This window comes from Taudactylus pleione, unplaced genomic scaffold, assembly GCF_031769625.1.
Source record: "Taudactylus pleione unplaced genomic scaffold, aTauple2 ptg000331l, whole genome shotgun sequence".
Taxonomy (NCBI): domain Eukaryota; kingdom Metazoa; phylum Chordata; class Amphibia; order Anura; family Myobatrachidae; genus Taudactylus; species Taudactylus pleione.
Window position 1 is genome coordinate 1216023 of NW_028284732.1, and position 22460 is coordinate 1238482.

Below are 22460 nucleotides of genomic sequence, written 5' to 3' on the forward strand. Positions count from 1 at the left end.
ACAGAAGTGCAGCTATAAATCATGGTTCTGATCTGTAATATGTATGTAATGCTTTTAAATCCCAATGTTGTGTAAACTAGTAAAAAAAAACAGACAAATAACAAATATCAATGCTGCATAATGTTTAATAGATTAGGTGATTCACAGATGGAATAAGAAGGTGAAAATTAAAGCAGTTTTGGTGATACAGAGACAAGAAATACTGTATAATTTTATTTTAGTAGAATCAGAATCACTTTGTCAGTTTTCACTCAGAGGGGTTCATCTAACATCCTTGTAAATATGGTCTGAGATCTTTATTCTGACAATTGGGTGCCCAGTCACCCCTTTGGGAAAGAGAAAGAAAAACAAATTAGATCAAACAATAATCCATCCAGGTTGCGCTTCAGCTACTTACTGTAACACCTTACTTAGTGGATATCAACTGTCGTCTTGCACCGTTTGGGGAGAACAACGTTTTGTGCTAAACCTAGTGATTAACATGTAGTAGAAGCACTTCTAGGAGATAAATGATGAGCTTGTACAAATGATGAGCTTGTACATGCAGATGATGCAGATATAAACATCTGATCAAAAATAGGGACAATTTGATAGTCATGAGAAATAGATACTCTGCCCTTTCTTATTATGTTTCTGTTTCTAAGTAGCCAATTATTTTTACTTATATGTATGTACTCACCTGGAATAAGTTTCACAAACAAGATTTTGTTGGAGCTTTAATTTTTTACATCTTATTAAATTTCCACTATTACAGTAAGCTTAATTTGCTGTTGATAAGCGGGACTTCATATCTGAGGCTTGCATTGACAAGGCACAGAAACAGTCCTGATACTGACCTATTTCCTCTATGGTTTTAAAGCGCTTTCTAATTAATGCTTCCATTTCTTTAGAAGAGTGTAACAAAACAGTATACGTACAATACCTTCTAGTTATGATCTAGTACATTGGTCGGGGAACAGAGGTAAATTACCCCACATGGGATAAAAATAAAATTCCTGGGGGTAATGGACGGACAGCAGGGCATGCATATGAATTATTCTATAAAATAGAATGATTCATATGCATGCCCGGCTGTGCCGCAGGGAGTCTCTAAGCCGGACGCCCGCTGAGATGTTATTACCAGCGGGCGCCCGGCTCCTTCCCTTCAGCGCCATGTTAGCTGGAGGCTGGAGCTCTCTTCTGAACTCCAGCTTCCGGCTCTCTCCATGCGCACTATGGGAGAGACATCATGACATCTCTCCCATAGTTCTGAGGAGCAGCCGGGCGGACAGGACAGCGGTGGATGCAGTAGTGGGGATTAAGGTAAGTGTTTTTTTTTTTATTTATTTTGTACAAGCGGCACTACAGGGGCATTATATGGGGGCACTACTACAGGGGCACTATATGGGGGCACTACTACAGGAATATTATATGGGGGCACTACTACAGGGGCATTATATGGGTGCACTACTATAGGGGCATAACTATGGGGGCACTACTACAGGGGCACTATATGGGGGCACTACTACAGGAATATTATATGGGGGCACTACTACAGGGGCATTATATGGGTGCACTACTACAGGGGCATAACTATGGGGGCACTACTACAGGGGCATTATATGGGGGCACTACTACAGGGGCATTATATGGGGGCACTACTACAGGGGCATTATATGGGGCACTACTATATGATTTCTTTCCTTTCAAATCAAGGGGGGTAATGTCGGCGTATCTAAATATATTTTTGGGGTAAAAGGTAAAAAAGTTCCCTGACCCCTGATCTAGTATCATGAATTTATCATACAATAAACATTTTAGTTTATTCAATTTGGAGATTGTATATAAGGAATGGGAACATGATATACACCAATATAGTTAGCAACATGGTAAAATAATATTTATTTACAATATGCTGCTGTAGGTAAATACAAACATATCCCAAAAGGGGGCCGACTTAGTGCACTGCAGTCTCCATTTGTGACACATTACTGAACTTTGAAATACTACTGTACTACTGGCCTTAATAAGCTGTAAATTCTATATTCTAGAACAGATATGAAGTACTACACTAATATGCGGAATAATAACAATTGTACTATTTAAATGTTCAGGTAATGAAAATTATGGCAATTTTCAGCAACAAAACATTCCAAAGTCAAATCTTTAGACCTGAGATTGTCCCTGCATACAATATACTAGACAAAAAATTAATGTATACATTTTAACTGCAATATTATTATACAACACAGTTTGTACCATATACAGAATAAGTATTGTAAGACAGACAGCTGCCTCCTTTGCTCTAATGCTGTGAATTAGGTACAGTTTAAAGGGGAAATTTTCTAACGGGCGGTTTGTGAGACGATTGGTAATTGCAGAACATTGCCAGAAGTTTTGACCTCCAACTCACTGGATTTTTCTATTCACTAGTTTGTTGGTTGAATCTCATGCATTTAGAAATTATCATACTGCTGGCAGTTTCACCCAAATTCCATAAATTCAGAAGATGAGGAGGAACTACACATTTATTATGTAGGCAATCATTCTGTTTTGAATAAGGTGGAAAAATTATCTTGTGGAGGCAATATTATTTGATGAATATTTTAGGGGGCCAAATTAATAGGCACATTATGGGCGATATCCTTGTAGCCACCAAAGCGGCCATTGCCCAGCTATGGAGGACTGCTTGTATGCCTAGTTTGAGGACAATCGAGGGTAAGATACAGAGACATTTCAGATTGTAAATACTCTTCTACAGCCTAATTTCTTCTCATGAGTTGGTTTGGATGTATTGAATATCGGAAACATCAGACCGGTTTCTCTAAGCAATCTCAAGTAGTTGATATGGGATTTTTAGATTCTCCTCACTCTAGTCACTGTGATGAGGTTATTGATAAATTAAGAACAAGCAGTCTACTAGATGAAATCTTGTTTTCAACACTTTGTAAAACCTATAGCAAACATACCAAGCCTTCGGTCCTTGGGTATTGTAGATTTTCAGAGCACATTGTATATCATCTGTTAGGTTTGAATCCTGTAACTCTAGAGAACAGAAAAAATATAATAAATCTCCATATGTTCATTTATTACCATAACATTTTGCTAGAACGGAAAAATTAGATTATTGAGACATAATTTTTAATGGGATTTAATAGTTTGGATGCTTTTATTTAAATGACATAAATATTTTTAACTTTTAAAAGGCACTTTATATTAACTATTACTGGTGCTGTTTAGAGGTATCTCTAATCTAGTAAATAAATATTATCTAAAAGATTGTAATAAAGAAAAACCTTCAGTGCCACATATGCAATATCACACTTGTATGTATATTACATGTGTGATATGCATATATTAACAAATTATATATGACAAAATCTAAGGGAGGGACGGCACTAATCAAGATCTTGTGTTTATGATAGTCCTCAGGCTATAATTTTTCATCTAGATTATCCCCACTTAAATCCTACTTGTTTTCTAAGTACTATGCATGCCTTTTATACATTTAGGGACTGATATAAAAGTAAAGCAATTTTTACTCCTAATATCTAGGTTTAAAATGCACTTGAAAATGCACAAATTGGGCTTGGTGCTGTCACATGCGGCTCCATAAGCAGCAGCATTAGGAATGCGGATATCTTGCTACAGGAATGCTAATACAACTACATAAGTTGCCCAATGTTTTCTGTCCGCTAGCTCAGCCATCATCATTAGTATTGAACCTTACACCTACTCCATGCTGGGTGAAAGAGATAATCTGAAGTACAGTAGGCGCTCTTTTGACATACTAGGACACAACTCACACCCACAACACTCCTGTGACTCTCCCACAAGACAATTTTCTTTTGTGTTTCCTCCCAGTTGTCACCCAGTTGATTTCCAGAAACACCTATTTCCCATTTTAGGGAAGATTTACTAAAGCTTCTAACAATGAATAGTGGAGGTGTTACCTATAGCAACCAAACAGATTAATTTCTCTGTTACATCCTAGAAATTAATAGATAGAATCTAAGACAACACCACCACTTTTCACTTTTAATAGCTTTAGTAAAAATACCATTTGGATAAAACAGTTGAGGTCAGAATTGCAAGGAGATACGAAAAGATTTTCCCTATTGCGCCTGCACAGTTTTTTAAGATCTGCTAGATTTTACCTTGAATGGCGCTATGTGTGACTCAGGGCTCGATGCATTTTAAGTTGCGTCAAGCTCTGTAACATACTTGCTAAGCTCTGTAACATACTTGCTAAGCTAAAGGGACATGCTACAATGTGAACTTCAGATGATAGCTTGGCTGGCAGTAGATTTGTGACCCAGTATTTGAATTCAGAATACTGAGATATATGCTTACGTGCACATGGCATATTGCAAAGGTTCTTGTTTCCGCATTTTTCGCCTTGACACCAATCCTGTTCATTGATCTGGAAGATGCCGGAATACTGAGGATTTTTCTTAAAAAGAACGTTAAACCCACTGGAATAATCAGCTATGCACATTACTGCAGAGAGAGAGAGAGAAAACAAGGGCACAGATTTTTACACTAGTTGTTAGATAATGGGAGCAAGCAGGAGATGTCACATACTGGGACATTGCAGAAAGGACACCATAATAAAGATGCTGAAAAAATATGAGCACAATAAAAATAAATGTTTGAAAGACAGATAGAAATGAAAAGTAGATAATATACTTACGATTTGACAGAACGTCATCCCCTATTTTAGCGTTTTTGAGCGCGTTGTAGAGAGTGCATCGATCTTTTGAGCATTGTGCTACTGCCCAGCTGCCAGTAGCCAGGGTTGCTATAATGAGCACAATAATGATCTTCATCTTGAGGTGTTGTGAGAGTAACATTTTGCACTATTCATAATTATAGCCCAAAGATGTGTCAGCACAGAACACTCACTGTGTACAAACTCCTAAGAAAACAATGGATGTAAACCCCTCAGGCAAGTATGGGCATTGTATTGGGCATTGTATTGTTAGAAAGTTTTGTTGGAGCAAATAAAAAAGAGCAGAAGATAGGAAAGGCTCTGGCAAAGTACCTAAATCTTTGTTTTCATTAAGCTGCGTCATCTTTCTGAAGAGAGAACCTGAAAAATGTCACCACGGGCACATTACATTAGGGAGGGGGTCCTCTGCATTGATCCATATAGGTGAATTCAGGGTGCAGGGTGTGCGTAGTGGAGCCGCCTAGAGCATGACCCAAAGGCCACCAGTTCTAAGCTGATGCAAAATTAATTTCAAGTTTGAGGACTGTAAATTGCTTTTTCCTAATCAAAGCAAATAACACATCCGAGAGTGGACCCTCTCCACCCCTTTATTTCATTTCACTAAGCTTCTACCTAGCTATTTTCTGATACGCAGGTATAACCTATCTTGAATTTGAAGCAGCAGTCGGATTTGTACTTTATTAATACCAGCTGTGTGGAGATCCAGCACCAGATTCTGTGTGTTTTTGTTTCTACCTGAAAATTTTATTTCTATATAACCCCACAATAAAAACATCATAATGCACTTTTTCCCAGTTACTGTATACTATCACAAAGGCCATATTGTTATATAAAACCATTCACCTCAAATCGTAGCATATAGAGAGTCCAAGTTTATTTTGTACTGTCAGTTGGCTGAAACTGAAAATGCAGCCTGTTCGTTCACTGAGAAGCTGTAACACATATTGTAACTCATACTCCACATATTTGTCCATGAAGTGCCTCAATGATGTGACTAGCTACTGTAATATAAAGAGGAAATGTAGACACATTTGCTCAACTCCAGATCCATGCCACTAGTAAAGAGGATTTTAGAATTGCCACAAAACTAGTTTAATCAGTGGCCCTTTACCATGTTCCAACCCATATACAGTGCCTCTATCACTTAAGGACACTGACTTATGTAGTCATTTGGCACATTTTTGGAATATTCATATCCTATGTCTCTTTATTCAGTTATGTCATATGGGTAACAATTTCCACTTAGACATATGCCCATTAAATCAATGTGACTCACATCTGATGCAGGTGCCCCTTGCAACGTTCATTGCTTTCTCCCTACTGGCCTGTCAGGATTCCAAGAACACTTCCAAGTGACTGGGTGTGTGCTTGCTAAGCTGTGGTTCTACAGCTGTTGTGAAACTACAAGTCCCAGTATACCCTCTCACCATCAGCTGGTAAAGTATGCTGGGACTTCTAGTTTTACTACATCTGGAGAGCCACAGGTTGGCCAGGCCTGCTTTAAATTGTGGTCACCTGTCCTCTTGCAATGGCTAAGATTCTGGGCAATCATGTGATATTAATTTTTGCATGTCTGATCTCTGTTTTTGGCATTGCAGATTTATTGCCAGTGTTTAACTTATCCATGGATACTGCTACTGTCATTGTTACATCTAGATTAATGCAGATCCTTTTCCTAAGTTGCACAGACCATGATATACATTAATTAGTATACTTCCAAATTCCAGTCTTTCCTTATTGCTGTTTATAGCAGCTATAGGGGAAAAACATGATTACTGTGGTTCTAGAGGCTCATTCTTGGAATTGGTGTTTACCATTGGTTCATAATCTGATGGTATTTTTAATAGATACCATAGAGATCCTTGCCTTCAGCAGCCTTCATGTCGATGGAATTTTCTTTTACCCTAGTATTTCCCCTTCTTTCCAGTGGTTTTGGAATACTCTTGGTTGCACAGTATATCCATAAATTAGTTAATGACTGGAATTTGAAGAACATTGTCCAATAGAATAATTATAGCCATAAGCAGTGACTTCATTTGTCTGTATGTGTTGCTAACAGGGTATATGAAATAAAAAGTAAAGTTTGCTGATAAATTACTTTCAAAGCAATTTTGACTGTTGTATTGACTTAATTACTTTTTCAAACCTCCCCATAGTGAGTACCTATGTTTTGAGGAATGAAGAAAAATTATAAAAGAGAATCATTATGCCTTCCATATTATCTGCTGGTGTAGGGATTGTCTTTGTTTCAAAAATAGATGTGGTGTTTTGTCTTTGTACATACAGTATTATAGAGAAATATAAAAAAAAAACCTTTAAAATTGTCAAAAAATGGAGCTACCACTTATTCTAAAATTGATTTAGAGGATTCTTATAATCTGATAGAGATTCAGCAGCAAGATGAGTGGGAGACAGCCTTTAATTCTCAGGATGGTCTTTATGTGTATCTGGCCATATATTTTGGTTTATGCCACGCTGAAGCAGTTTTTCATGATTTCATTAATACAATTTTAAAATAATTTCTAGAGAAGTTTTCGGTAGTTTATTTCTCTCTCTCACTGTGTACTTACATATTATAAGCATGTGAAAATGTTTTAGGTAGATTGATGAAGAATCATTTATTTTCAAGCCTGGTTTTCACATGCTTTCTGTCATGCTATTAGTAACTATTAAAACGGGTTGAATATGAAATACCTGGCGGCTGATGCTGCAAGCTGGAACATACAGAATTCCGACAGCAACGGTAAGGATACTATCCCTACCCCTCCCCCCGAACCCTAAACCTCCCTTAGTAGTGCCTAGCCCTAATCTTCCAGGTGGGTCCCTAACCGGCCACGGTGGTGCCTAGCCCTAACCCCCCCTTCCCACACCCTAAACCTAACCCTCCCAGGGGGTGCCTAACCCTAACCTCCCCCTGTGGTGCCTAATCCTAACTACCACTCCACGCATCCTAAACATAACCCTCCCTGGGTGGTGCCTGACCCTAATTCCCCCCCCCCACGGGTCCTTAAATCTAACCCCCCCTTCCCACACCCTAAACTTAATCCTCCCAGGGGGTGCCTAACCCTAACCTCCCCCTGTGGTGCCTAATCCTAACTACCACTCCACACAGCCTAAACATAACCCTCCCTGGGTGGTGCCTGACCCTAATTTCCCCACCCCCAGCGGGTCCTTAAATCTAACCCCCCCTTCCCATGGCTATCCATATTTGGGATAGTGTGTATCTACATCTTGCAGGGCGGCGGGATTTTGGCATCTGTATATCGATGGCCGGCATCCCGTCTGCCGGTATATTGACTACATTCCACTAAAACTTTTAGTATTAGTAGCTTGATAAATAGCACAACTGCAATGTGCCCATACAGTGTATGGGGACTGTGGTGTGTTTTGATTCTTAACAATTAGCTTTGTTACTTAATTTGTTGGTAATTTCCGCATGATTTCTGGGGCTGAAGGACTTGATAATTATGCCCACCTGTAACCTAATTCCATGTTTTTACTTATAGCTCTTCTTATGTATGTATCTGTTAGACCCATAGGAATTCTGACTTTTGAGGAATGTGAGACTTGTTTGATGGATTTTACTCACTGCTTTACTGAAGTTGTTGGTGGTAGGTGTGAGAGAACCTCATTTTTAATCTCTCTTTTCCTTTTATTGTTATATTTATTTTTTAATTTGTTCTATTGTTTTAAAATATTGTGATACTTCAGTGAAGTAACAATACATTAAGGGATCTATTCATCAAAACATAATTATCACTTGTAATAATTATGGTTTGAACTCTCTACGAGTTCAAACAACGTTTGGGAGGAATTCATCATGCCTCGTGCTCTAAACAATCACTTCTGCTATTTCTACTAAGTCAGTTTTTTGGAAGTGAGAGACTTCTCTCCTGCTCTTCCAGTCTGTCTTCAGATTTTAATGCCTGCCGCCGCAAGAGACTGTGACCCCCACACCTATCTGCCTGCCCGACGAAAACCTCGCTGGTGTCAGTGCTCAGACTCCCCCTTGTTCTCCTCAAAGCTGCCACCACCAGAGACTTGTGCTTTCCCCCCGCTCAGACCTGCATCCCCGTGCAGGTCCCTCGCTTCCGTGCCCTCTCCCTTGGCACCGGCTCACAGGAGAAGAGCTTGGGGAGCCAGGAGGGAGCAGATTCAGGTAAGAGTACACCGCAGTGAAGGATCTTTTCAGATCCCTCTGCTGCATCGGGTGCTGTACGCCATCTCAAAATGTTAATTTCCGAAAAAAAAACTTTTTTGGAACTTGATGAATTACATAATTTCCACATCCCCATACTGTACTATGGGGACTGTGTTAATTATCGGGGGACAATTGTATCCAGAAGAGATCTGTGTTACATAAATGATTAATTACCCTGACACTTAATTTATACAGTACATATGCTTTTGTAGAAATTAAGTGATGATGAATAGACCCCTAACTGTCTTGTTTCTTGGCAATCATATACAATAAAATTAATAACTGTATTTCAATTCCCAGAGAGAAAAAAGGATATAAATCGGTATGAAGATAAAAGCTTTAGCTCTAAAGTCCAAATCAAGCAGAAATATAGATATATTTACATGTCTCTGTAGGGGTTAAGTAACACAAATGTGCTACTCCAAGGAGATGTATAATCTCTCTAACAGTTGGTATAAGGCAAAGTTGCTAAATTCTAGTTTACAGATATTGTCAGAGATATAAATCGGGCTGAATGAATAGTTTCGTCTACAGAGTACTGTATATTGTTGATTCCTCTAAAAGCTAGTGGGATCCCACTAGTGTAAAGTGTATATGGAATGTCTGGTCCTTACCTGTAATAGTTGGCATAGTTCCATGAGTGTGATCCTCCTGCGTCAGCCGATCCACTCCTGTAGACTCTTGCCTGCTCTACTTGTTATCCTGTGTTTAGACTGTTTGCTACTTGTGTATATTCCTCTACTATTCAAACCTATTGAATTAGGGGATTGATCCATATAGATGTGTTTGTATTTTGTGCAATTTTTTAAACCCTTTATCATTATTAGAGGTGATGTTTTCATTAACATTGTGAAATATTGCTAAGATATCAGGTGCCCTTTCTTAAGTTTATTTCCCCTGGACCACCTTTAGTAGATGTTGAAGTACTATCATGGCTGCTGGCAGCAGCCACAGCACTAGTACTGGGTTGCTGCTCCTGCTCTTCTATAGACTGATCCATATCGACTCGCAGCGCTCCTATTATACAGGTGGCACCCTAATGACATTATATTTTTTAACACAGAAGTTTTATCATTTTAATTTCTGATAACAGTGTCTGAACACAAAACACAATGCCTCACAGCACTCCTAGTATAAGGGTGATATGATAATAATGTTATACTTTTTAATTTTTGATAACAGTTCCTGAAAACACACAAGTGTTAACACATTGCGAATCACAGCTCTAGCACTACTAGCTCTAGATCTAGTAATGGCAGCATCTACTACATGTTATTTTATTTTTTTAAACATTCATTTTTATTGAGGTTTTCTTTCTTTTTCCCCCCAAAAATAAAGGGATACAGAAAAAGAGAGGGGGAGAAAACACAGGGGGGGGGTTAGGGGGTACAGGCAATAGGCACTTCAAAACAGTAGTTTAAAACAATAAAAAGACCCAAATCAGTATATAACATACACAATTGGTAGATAATACTTTTAACCTGTCAGACAGTTCAAAACATACAAAAAAAGAAATAGAGTATCAATGTGCATTAACTGGAAGGCATGGGCCCTCCGCTATAAACTGATGCCAGCTAACCACTTTATAATTGGGGTGGCAGAAGAAGAATAAGGGCAGTTTAGAGTCTCCATCAAAAAACTATAATTAAGCTTGGACTTAATCAACAGAAGGGGTGGGGGTTTATCCTGCTTCCAAAACTGAGCAATAGCTGCTCTAGTAGCAATAAAAACATGCCTAATAAAATATCTATGTTGAACGGGGACGTCATCATGGAATATATGTAAGAGAGCAGTAGAGGGGGATAGGGTCAGCCGTAGGCTGGTAACCTTCAAGATTAAATCCTACACCTCCAACCAAAGGGGGCTTATAACTGGGCAATGCCAAAAAACATGTAAAAGCTCTCCAACTTGGCCACGTGCACACCAACACAATTTAGATTGAGAAGGCCATATTTTTTGCAACCTGTCAGGAGTCCAGTAAATATGGTAGAACAGTTTTCATATACATTTCAATATGTGAAATACATGTAGACATTTTAAAAATAGTTGGGACCATACATACGAGTCTAAACATATATCCAGATGTTGTTCCCATTTAAAAATTTGTTGTGTCTTATCCGGTTCTCCTGTCGACAATATAAGAGAGTACCAAAAAGATATTCCTCCTTTGCGAGATGACGAAGATATACATGAGAGAACATGGGGGGGATAGTTCCAATCAAGTCTACCAGGGTAGGAAAAGATTGAAAACAGTAAAGATGAGTTTGTGCTGAGTGTCACAGATAGCCACAAAAAACTTTGATAATATATCGATACAGGTGCTACATGACATTTTGGCTGCAATGAGGAGTGGTTCACTATAATAGTCACATGTGGTACTATCACAATCAAAGGAGTTGAGAGTGAAGTGCTTACAGCAAAAAAGTTGGAACAATTACAACTTGCTTAAAAATTGTGACTGAAATAAGAGTCACAAAAATCCAAGACATGCATAATGTGCCAGAAATGGGAACTAATCTTATAGTTATCAGAGCAAAGAAGAGATAGAGTTAATTTAATTTGAGGGAAATGCATTGTGTGGAATAGAAAAGGGAGCGTAACAGCAAAAGGTACTCAGTGCCATCAAATATACATCCATGATACACAGTACTGTTATGTGATGATGACAACTGTGTCACAGTCTATATAACTCTGGCACAAAATATTTTGTCACCTTGGATATGACAGTATTCAACGTTACTGAATGGAATGGTCACAGCAATGTCGGTGAAAAAAAAACATGTTAAAGCTGTATAACAGGAAAGCAATTTCCAATGTCAGCAAGCAGAGCTGAAGCAGCACTAGGGTTAACAAATACAGTCAGATCAGTAAGTAGATACAGCTACTTCATAAAATGCATTGATAAATTTCACAAGAATTATACAAATAAATTTCATCAAAGAGAACTCTGAAGTAGTGAAGAAATTTCAGACTACAAGAGACTTGTAGAGAATCAGACAGGTCACAGATGCAAAACACTGAAAACTAATACCGGTGTTGAATATCTAAACAAAGATGTGGAATTCTTCCTAAAGAAAATTTTAATTGAACATAAATTGACTCTTGCGTAAACTCCAGAACAAAACCAGTGTAAGTGTGTGAGCAAACTGAACACTAGTGGAGAAAGACAGATGCATGTTGAAGGCTGCAAGGCTAGACAAATAATTTTGCCCAGAAGCCATGTCCACAGCAGTTTAGCTGAAAGATCAATCTCCCAAAGTTGCCTAAAAGATAAAACACCTATTTAAGTATGGTCAGCAAGAAAACAAAATGTAGAGCATCTCAGAACTTTTGGCAGTACGGCCTATGAACACATACCAAAGGAAATAAGACTCAAGCCTGATTCAAGGTCTATGAAGTGCATCATGCTTGGCTATTGCCATTAAAGAAATGCTACAGACTGTGGAATCCAAGTACAAGAAAGCTTGTCAAGCCAAGAGATGTCATATTTAAAGAAACAGCACAAATCAAAGAAGAGCAGGAATCTGAAATGTTGAACAAATATATGCCACTGGATATGCTAGCAGCTGTAGATATATCTGAACGAGAAGCTGTCAGCGTGGACATTCAACCACAGATAAAAACTTCTGCAAGACCTAATAATGGAAAGCCACCTAGAAAATATGATGAGGGATTAGCAAATATTGTGTTCACTGAACACATCCAGAAACCAGAGTCAAGAGCTGACTTATGTGAGTGGAAGTCCAACATAGGCAAAGAGTCTTTGAATAATTTTAATTGAATTTCAATTGACATTGACAACCATAAGAGTAACAGCGTTTGTGTAACTGCTGATGTGGTCCACTCAGTCAGTACTGATGTCTCTACCAAGAAGACTGGACTAGAACCACTTGAAATGTTGATGTTTTCTTGCTTGTCTAAAACTCAATTTTTTACTGGATGTTATGTGCAAGCTTTAAGTAAATGTTTTTGTAACATGAAGAAGCTTGTAGTGAGAAGGGTGTTAACGTTTGAGAGTGCTATTGTGAATACTCCATGTTTAGGTTCCTACAGGGAGGTTTCCAATCCCTAACCAAGATGGCCACCATCCATACTTCTGTACATGTGTGGCACCATCTTATAACTCTGTTAGAGTTCCACAGTGGGAAATGGATTTCTTGATTGCTGCACATCCATCTTGCCTGAGGTGCTATTGCCACTTTTGTACTGCACTGCTACCCTGATGCAGTAGCCGGCTGGTGACCTGTATAGTCTACTCAAGCTCTGCCCCATGCATAAGAGTCTGTATAAGCATAACTGTGAGGACGGCTCTACACTTTACATTACTGCTGAATAAACAGCCCCATTGGGCTGCTCGTTGACTAAGGGCATATGCTGGTGTGTACATACAGAGCAGCAACAAGACATTTTGGTGGCTTGTGCCATAAAAAGAATTGGCTCCCCCCCTCCTGTTCAAAATAGAGACAAAAAATATAGTGGGGTGGCTTCATTGGGAAGAAGCATGGCTACAGAATAGTACCAATTTACATTACACAGCACAGTAGTGTTTGTTATATCTACAAATGTATGCAACAAATACCTCTGAATTTCTATAATTATGCAGTGTTCATGGTTTTTTGCAGTGTGCTGGGGGGAAACCTTTTTTTCTTTTTTTCCCTTGTAGTTCAGAGTAAACCCCTCCTCTTACAAGCACCTGTGAAATACCATTAAGTTGATATGAGCAACCACTATTTTGTATTTCTGTTCTGAGAGACATAGATGGGACCAGCATTAGGAGGGTGTGCTGGTTCCTGTAGTGCTCTTTGGAGGTTTCTGGGGTACATCCTAGGTGAGTTGGCTCTCTTCTTATATATATTTCTATATGTGCTATTATCATGTAGTACAACAGTATGCAATTATATGACCCAGGATGGGTGCTATTATCATGTAGCGTTAGGGACGCCAGTTTAGAGTAGCCTTGACACTGGCCTGGCGCTTAGCAATATATTTTCAAATGTATGCAACAATTTCTATTATCATGTAGTATTCAAGTTTTTCTGCTGTTTTTTGCAGTGTGCTGGGGGGAAACCATTTTCTTTCTTGTAGTATAATTGATCTCCTGATTAAACAGAACTCTTCTGTCAACAAAGACATTTAAATCAATGCAGATTATCTTATTCTGTAATAGACTTTACCTATTTTTCACTTTTTTTCCACTTTAATGGGTAATTAATTTCAAATAAAAATTACCCAGGTGGTGCGGAACTGATGAGCCATCATTACCATTGTTTTTGTGCAAACAAAAGTGACAATTATTTATTATGACCTATGGAATAACTTTTTGTATTATGTTAATATACACATCAAGCCTCAAACTCAAAGTCCTTTACAATAATCAGTACTGTATATGTACAAATTCACTGGGATAAACTGCAAAACCCTAGCCACTGTCTTGCTTTATCCATGTCAAGGACGTACTTGGAAGACTAAGTTAAACAGGGGAAAATCTGATTGCATCACAGTCCTGTGTTACAAGTAGAGTTGTCACCTCATTGATAGTTTGCTGGCATGGCCACTAAGAATAGCACTTTGGGCCTGATTCAGCATGGATCGCAATTGCGACCGCGTGCTCAGATGGCCAATTGTTGCGTACGGCGCATGTTTATGCACTGCATTGCGCCTGTGCTGCACTGTGATTATGGACGTAGACAGTAATCCATTGCATAAAACAAATAGTAGATAGTGTTTCAGGAGCGCTTCCTATTACTTATAGTATACTTATGCAAAGACCCAATGTATAAAACGAGAAGAGAAAAAGGGCACATATGTTTAGAATTGTTTTTCAGCTAATCCTACAGATATAATTTCTTTATAGAGACAGTTCTATGAGGAATGGATCTTTATCTTATTAATTTACAAAGTGCAATAATGTACCATACTCACTTCTAGTTTGGTTCAAAACATGTAACGGTTTCTTTCTTAAACAGATTCTTAATAATCTATGTAGCACAACATAGAATAAATAGAGTCTACATGCACCCTACTCATATAAAACAGAGTGGGGTAAATCATATAATGGTATAATTTTTTTTCTTCAGGAAAATCACGTACCAAACTCACTTCAAAAGTTCAAATAAATGTAGCTCAAACACATCAAGGTTTCTTTGGTCCAGTTCTTCCAATCACATCCAAAAATAATTACTGGCTGGATAATTCTCAGTATTTATTTAATAAATTTATAAAAAAAAATCACAAAATATATAAAATACAATCTTTCAATCTTGTAGAGGGAGAATCCAGAATAGGGGAAAATTCACAAAAACATCCAGGCACAGTTGTTTAGAGGTGTATGATCCCAAAGACAGTCTGGACGAGTCTCTAAGAAAACACACCTAGAACTTTAATGGAAAGGTAATATCCACAATCCGAATTATCTCCAAATGATGCACAATAACTCCTCTGACCAATGCGTTTCAATATCTAATCTTTCTCAAGGTCTCCTAAGAAGTGCATCTCTCATGTCTTATATACCTAAGGCAATCTAAAAGTCCGGTCACATGATCTGGACTGGAAGTGACATTAGCTAAATTATAAAAAGTTTTTGTTACACTATACCTATATCCAATGAACACGTAGCTTCCCTTACAGGTCTCCTCGTCAGCTCCGAAAATGGTAGTCTGGTGCATGAGGGCTGTAAGGAAGCCCCAGTGTTACACTTGGCTTGTCGGAAGTACGTCACATCCCGGAACTTCCGGCATGCGCTCCACACAAGTGGAATGCAAGCTTGATGCTTAGGATAGAAAGTGGAAGCTTGAATCCGGTGTGCACTTCACACAGGTGGCACGCAAGCCGGAAACTTAGACCAGCGCTTCATAACAATGAAGTGCAAACTTATATTATCTATGCCATTTAACTGACACCAATGATCTGTGGATATAATTCATAATAAAAGTCAATAAAACTATAAGATACCATACTGAACCATAATGGCATTCCATATCATCCTAAAACATAGTCACATAAAAATCATATATAAATTCATATTAATAAAAAATCTTAAAATATCATTGTAAAAACCATTTTAACTCAAAATCAGCGTTAAGGCCCCCAGGTATCAATGTATCAAGTTTAAAAATCCACCTCATCTCTGCCCTAACAAGGTTTCCTTCTAGATCCCTGTCTTTCCAGTTACTTTTTATATTCTGTATACCGATAAATTTCACTAAATTTTTGTTTGAGCATTTATGGGTGGTTTTAAAATTATTGGATAAAGTGTGCGTGTATCTAAATGTTTTCTAATGTTATGGAGATGTTCTGAGAGTCTTGTTTTTAATGCTCTTGATGTTCGTACTATGTAGCAAAGGCCACATTTACATTCAACAATGTATATGACGTTCGTTGTGTGGCAAGTAATGAATCCATCTATTTTATACTCTCTTCCTTTTACTGTAAATTTATGATCTTACTTACTGATGAGGGAATAGTGCTTCATGTCACACAATCCCTACATCTGTAGAATCCTTTTGTGCGTATAGGATTCAACGTTGTATTCGGGAGCGCATTTCTTACCAAAGTATCTTTTTAAATTGGGTGCTTTACAGTAAATAAACATAGGTTTAGATGGAATAGTGTCTCTCAATACTGGATCTCTTAATAAAATCCCCCAATGTTTTTTAATAATTTTTTCCATATTTCTGTAATCAGAACTGAAACCTGTTATGAATGCCCATTCAATATTTTTTTCATGTTTTTTTATTTCCATTTTTTTCTATAATACTCTCTCTATTCATTACTAGAACTTCCTTCTCTACTTCTTTAATGGATTCTAATTTATAACCTTTTTTGATGAATCTATTGCTCATAGTTGTTAACTGTGTTTTGAGGTGTTCTTCTTCACTACAATTTCTTTTTAAACACAGAAATTGACCCTTTGGAATCCCTTTTAGCCAGTTAGGGTGATGAATCCTGGTCTGGGGGATATAGCTATTAGAGTCGGTGGGCTTAATGTAACCTTTAGTGTGGATTATTTTGTCTTTTAGATAAATTGTGAGATCTAAGAATTTGACATGTGTCTTGCTGATGTCAAAATCTAACTTAATGTTTTTCTCATTCTGATTTAATTTTTCACAAAAAGATTTACTTCTACTTCACTCCCCTTCCATATAAACATAATATCATCAATAAATCTAATACAGGATACCAAGTCCACGCCTACCCCCCATACCGCATCATGCTCCCAATGAGACATAAATAGGTTGGCATAGGCAGGTGCGAACTTGGTACACATAGCAGTCCCTACCCGTTGAAGGTAGTAGCTTCCCTCAAAAAAGAAGTAATTATTGCTTAATATAAATTCAATACCTTCTAAAATAAAATCAATCTTATCTACTGACATTTCAGTTTGAGATAGATGCCATCTAACAGCTTCTATTCCATCCGTATGGATGATACAGGTGTAGAGAGATGCTACATCGGCTGTTGCCAAATACATATCTTCATAGATCTCTACATCTTCCAATTTCTTAATGGTATCTAGTGTGTCTCTCAAATAAGATTTACTTTTTTGTACCAATGGTTGAAGGTAAAAATCAATCATTTCTGACAAATTAGTCATCAGACTTCCTGTTCCTACGATAATTGGTCTTCCCGGAGGAGCAGTTGGATCTTTATGCACCTTAGGTAAAGTGTAAATCCCTGGGGTTTTAGCATTCGCAATATTAAGATATTCATATTAATTTTTATTTATGGTTCCTTTATCCAGGAACTTCTTTAAGAATTTTTCAAAGTTGTTTTTAATTCTAGTAGTTGGATTAGTTTTTAATTTCTGATATGTATTGTCTTTATTAAGCTGATCTTCAATTTCCTTTATATAATATTGTTTGTCTAGAATTGCCACTGCTCCTCCCTTGTCGCAGAGTTTAATGACAATATATTTGTCCTCTTTTAAATCTTTTATGGCCTGTTTCTCTTTCTTGGTTAAATTTCCAAGTTGTTTCTTTTGTTTAGAGTTATTTAACTTTTTAAATCATCTAAAACAGATTTAGTGAAGCAATCGATCATACTACCTCTCACATGTATAGGGTTAAAAATAGATTTTTTTTTTCCTAAATACAGTTTGTTCGGTTTCAATATGTTCATCTTCTTTTTCTTTCTCTTCTCTTGTGCGATCACAATTGCGATCCTTGCTGAATCAGGCCCTTTGTCCACATTTTATTAATACCGGTAATCCAAAAACATAACAGAGATAGGAAGTGTTTTTTGTTTTTTTTTATTAAAGGTGTCATAATAGTTTCAAACTATTCTCCTAAATACTCATATTATAATCTGCATGAGTTGGTTACAGTCTTACTACAGAAGTGCAGCTATAAATCATGGTTCTGATCTGTAATATGTATGTAATGCTTTTAAAACTCAATGTTGTGTAAACTAGTAAAAAAAACAGGCAAAAAACAAATATCAATGCTGCATAATGTTTAATAGATTAGGTGATTCACAGATGGAATAAGAAGGTGAAAATTAAAGCAGTTTTGGTGATACATAGACAAGAAATACTGTATAATTTTATTTTAGTCGAATCAGAATCTCTTTGTCAGTTTTCACTCAGTGGGTTCATCTAACATCCTTGTAAATATGGTCTGAGATCTTTATTCTGACAATTGGGTACCCAGACACCCCTTTGGGAAAGAGAAAGAAAAACAAATTAGATCAAACAATAATCCATCCAGGTTGCGCTTCAGCTACTTACTGTAACACCTTACTTAGTGGATATCAACTGTCGTCTTGCACCGTTTGGGGAGAACAACGTTTTGTGCTAAACCTAGTGATTAACATGTAGTAGAAGCACTTCTAGGAGATAAATGATGAGCTTGTACATGCAGATGATGCAGATATAAACAGCTAATCAAAAATAGGGACAATTTGATAGTCATGAGAAATAGATAACTCTGCCCTTTCTTATTATGTTTCTGTTTCTAAGTAGCCAATTATTGTTACTTATATGTATGTACTCACCTGGAATAAGTTTCACAAATAAGATTTTTTTTACTTTTTTACTTATTACATCTTATTACATTTTCACTATTACAGTAATTTGGTGATTGTATATATGGAATGGGAACATAATATACACCAATATAGTTAGCAACATGGTAAAATAATATTTATTTACAATATGCTGCTGTAGGTAAATACAAACATATCTCAAAAGGGACCATGTGGGCCGAGTTAGTACACTGCAGTCCCCATTTGTGACACATTACTGAACTTGGAAATACGACTGTACTACTGGCCTTATAAAGCTGTAAATTCTATATTCTAGAACAGATATGAAGAACTACACTAATATGCGGAATAATAACAATTGTACTATTTAAATGTTCAAGTAATGAAAATTATGGCAATTTTCAGCAATAAAACATTCCAAAGTCACATCTTTAAAACCTGAGATTGTCCCTGCATACAATATACTAGACAAAAAAATTATTTATAAATTTTAACTGCAATATTATTATACAACACAGTTTGTACCATATACAGAATAAGTATTGTAAGACAGACAGCTGCCTCCTATGCTCTAATGCTGTGAATCAGGTACAGTTTAAAGGGGAAATTTTCTAATGGGCAGTTTGTGAGACAGTTGGTAATTGCAGAACATTGCCAGAAGTTTTGACATCCAACTCACTGGATTTTTCTATTCACTAGTTTGTTGGTTGAATCTCATGCATTTAGAAATGATCATACTGCTGCCAGTTTCACCCAAATGCCATAAATTCAGAAGATAAGGAGGAACTATACATTTATTATGTAGGCAATCATTCTGTATTGAATAAGGTGGAAAAATGATCTTGTGGAGGCACTATTATTTGGTGAATATTTTAGGGGGCCAAATTAATAGGCACATTATGGGCCGTATCCTTGTAGCCACCAAAGCGGCCATTGCCCAGCTATGTAGGACTGCTTCTGTGCCTAGTTTGAGGACAATCGAGGGTAAGATACAGAGACATTTCAGATTGTAAATACTCTCCTACAGCCTAATTTCTTCTCATGAGATGGTTTGGATGTAGTGAATATCGAGAACATCAGACCGGTTTCTCTAAGTGAGCTCAAGTAGTTGATATGGGCTTTTAGATTCTCCTCACTCTAGTCACTGTGATGAAGTTATTGTTTTATGTATGTTCAAGCTTCCAGAATGTGCATGCCAAATACCAATGTCTGCTGTGTTAGTTGTTTTTTCTATATGCACTGTGATCCTGTCCCCTGGGCCTTGGTCCACCCCAGTTACTTTCCCCCATGTTATCCTCTTCTTTTCTGTGCCCAATTTGATAAGAATTAATGTAATATATATTTGGGAGCACTAGAAAACTGATGCTGTCAAGCACATTCTTCTTTTCTGGCCAACTCCAGACTTACTACACTGCTAGGAGCAATACATGAGAGGATAGTTACAGAATAAGACTTCTACTAGATGAAATCTTGTTTTCAACACTTTGTAAAACCTATAGCAAACATACCAAGCCTTCAGTCCTTGGGTTTTGTAGATTTTCAGAGCACATTGTATATCATCTGTTAGGTTTGAATCCTGTAACTCTAGAGAAAAGAAAAAATATAATAAATCTCCATATGTTCATTTATTACCATAACATTTTTGCTAGAACGGAAACATTTGATTATTGAGACATAATTTTTAATGGGATTTAATATTTTGGTTGCTTTTATTTAAATAACATAAACATTTTTAACTTTCAAAAGGCACTTTATATTAACTATTACTGGTGGTGTTTATGGGTGTCTCTAATCTAGTAAATAAATATTATCTAAAAGATTGTAGTAAAGAAAACCATTCAGTGCCACATATGCAATATCACACTTGTATGTATATTACATGTGTGATATGTATATATATTAACAAATTATATGTGTCAAAATCTAAGGGAGGGACGGCACCAATCAAGATCTTGTGTTTATGATAGTCCTCAGGCTATAATTTTTCATCTAGATTATCCCCACTTAAATCCTACTTGTTTTCTAAGTACTATGCATGCCTTTTATACAGTTATGGACTGATATAAAATTGGAGCAATTTGCTCCCAATATCTAGGTTTAAAATGCACTTGAAAATGCACAAATTGGGCTTGGTGCTGTCACATGCGGCTCCATAAGCAGCAGCATTAGGAATGCGGATATCTTGCTACAGGAATGCTAATACAACTACATGAGTTGCCCGATGTTTTCTGTCCGCTAGCTCAGCCATCATCATTAGTATTGAACCTTACACCTACTCCATGCTGGGTGAAAGAGATCATCTGAAAGACAGTAGGTGCCCCTTGGCATACTAGGACACAACTCACACCCACAACACTCCTGTGACTCTCCCACAAGACAATGCTCTCTTGTGTTTCCTCCCAGTTGTCACTCAGTTGATTTCCAGAAACACCTATTTCCCATTTTGGGGAAGATTTACTAAAGCTTCTAACAATGAACAGTGGAGGTGTTACCTATAGCAACCAAACAGATTCATTTCTCTGTTACATCCTAGAAATTAATAGACAGAATCTAATTGGTTGCTATAGACAACACCACCACTTTTCATTTTTAGTAGCTTTGGTAAAACTACCATTTGGATAAAAACAGTTGAGGTCAGAATTGCCAGGAGATAAAAAAAGATGTTCGCTATTGCGCCTGCACAGTTTGCTAAGATTTGCTAGATGTTACCTTGAATGGCGCTAATTGTGACTCTCGACTCGATGCATTTAAGTTGCGTCAAGCTCTGTAACATACTTGCTAAGCTAAAGGAACATGCTACAATGTGAACTTCAAATGATAGCTTGGCTGGCAGTAGATTTGTGACCCAGTATTTGAATTCAGAATACTGAGATATATGCTTACGTGCACATGGCATATTGCAAAGGTTCTTGTTTCCGCATTTTTCGCCTTGACACCAATCCTGTTCATTGATCTGGAAGATGCCGGAATACTGAGGATTTTTCTTAAAAAGAACGTTAAACCCACTGGAATAATCAGCTATGCACATTACTGCAGAGAGAGAGAGAAAGCAAGGGCACAGATTTTTACACTAGTTGTTAGATAATAAATGGGAGCAAGCAGGAGATGTCACATACTGGGACATTGCAGAAAGGACACCATAATAAAGATGCCGAAAAAATATGAGCACAATAAAAATAAATGTTTGAAAGACAGATAGAAATGAAAAGTAGATAATATACTTACGATTTGACAGAACGTCATCCCCTATTTTAGCGTTTTTGAGCGCGTTGTAGAGAGTGCATCGATCTTTTGAGCATTCTCCTACTGCCCAGCTGCCAGTAGCCAGGGTTGCTATAATGAGCACAATAATGATCTTCATCTTGAGGTGTTGTGAGAGTAACATTTTGCACTATTCATATTTATAGCCCAAAGATGTGTCAGCACAGAACACTCGCTGTGTACAAACTCCTAAGAAAACAATGGATGTAAACCCCTCAGGCAAGTATGGGCATTGTATTGGGCATTGTATTGTTAGAAAGTTTTGTTGGAGCAAATAAAAAAGAGCAGAAGATATCAAAGGCTCTG

The 22460-nt window shown here is 37.4% G+C and overlaps 2 protein-coding genes across 2 annotated transcripts; both read right to left on the minus strand.

Annotated features, from left to right (window-relative positions):
• Positions 1 to 265: 265 nt before the first annotated feature.
• Positions 266 to 4808, minus strand: LOC148509127 (lysozyme C, milk isozyme-like). Its single transcript, XM_088443550.1, has 4 exons — positions 4673 to 4808; positions 4333 to 4479; positions 2949 to 3024; positions 266 to 326 (listed from the first exon to the last, which is right to left on the minus strand). Exons 1-4 carry the CDS (start codon positions 4806 to 4808, stop codon positions 266 to 268), a joined length of 420 nt encoding a protein of 139 aa, XP_088299676.1.
• Positions 4809 to 18504: 13696 nt separating this feature from the next.
• On the minus strand, positions 18505 to 22254 carry LOC148509128 (lysozyme C, milk isozyme-like). Its single transcript, XM_088443551.1, has 4 exons — positions 22119 to 22254; positions 21777 to 21923; positions 20402 to 20477; positions 18505 to 18565 (listed from the first exon to the last, which is right to left on the minus strand). The coding sequence occupies exons 1-4, from the start codon at positions 22252 to 22254 to the stop codon at positions 18505 to 18507; spliced, it is 420 nt and encodes a 139-aa protein (XP_088299677.1).
• Between the last annotated feature and the right edge of the window lie 206 nt (positions 22255 to 22460).

Bases quoted from the DNA above. Each gene is read 5' to 3' on its own strand.
- LOC148509127 (XM_088443550.1), bottom strand. From the start codon at position 4,808: ATGAAGATCATTATTGTGCTCATTATAGCAACCCTGGCTACTGGCAGC. The intron at 4,480-4,672 runs GTAAGTATATTA...CTCTCTCTGCAG, and splicing joins GGATGACGTTCTGTCAAATC to TAATGTGCATAGCTGATTAT. The intron at 3,025-4,332 runs GTAAGCATATAT...TCTGTTCTCTAG, and splicing joins TTGCAATATGCCATGTGCAC to AGTTACAGGATTCAAACCTA.
- LOC148509128 (XM_088443551.1), bottom strand. From the start codon at position 22,254: ATGAAGATCATTATTGTGCTCATTATAGCAACCCTGGCTACTGGCAGC. The intron at 21,924-22,118 runs GTAAGTATATTA...CTCTCTCTGCAG, and splicing joins GGATGACGTTCTGTCAAATC to TAATGTGCATAGCTGATTAT. The intron at 18,566-20,401 runs GTATGTTTGCTA...TCTTTCCCAAAG, and splicing joins ACCCAAGGACTGAAGGCTTG to GGGTGTCTGGGTACCCAATT.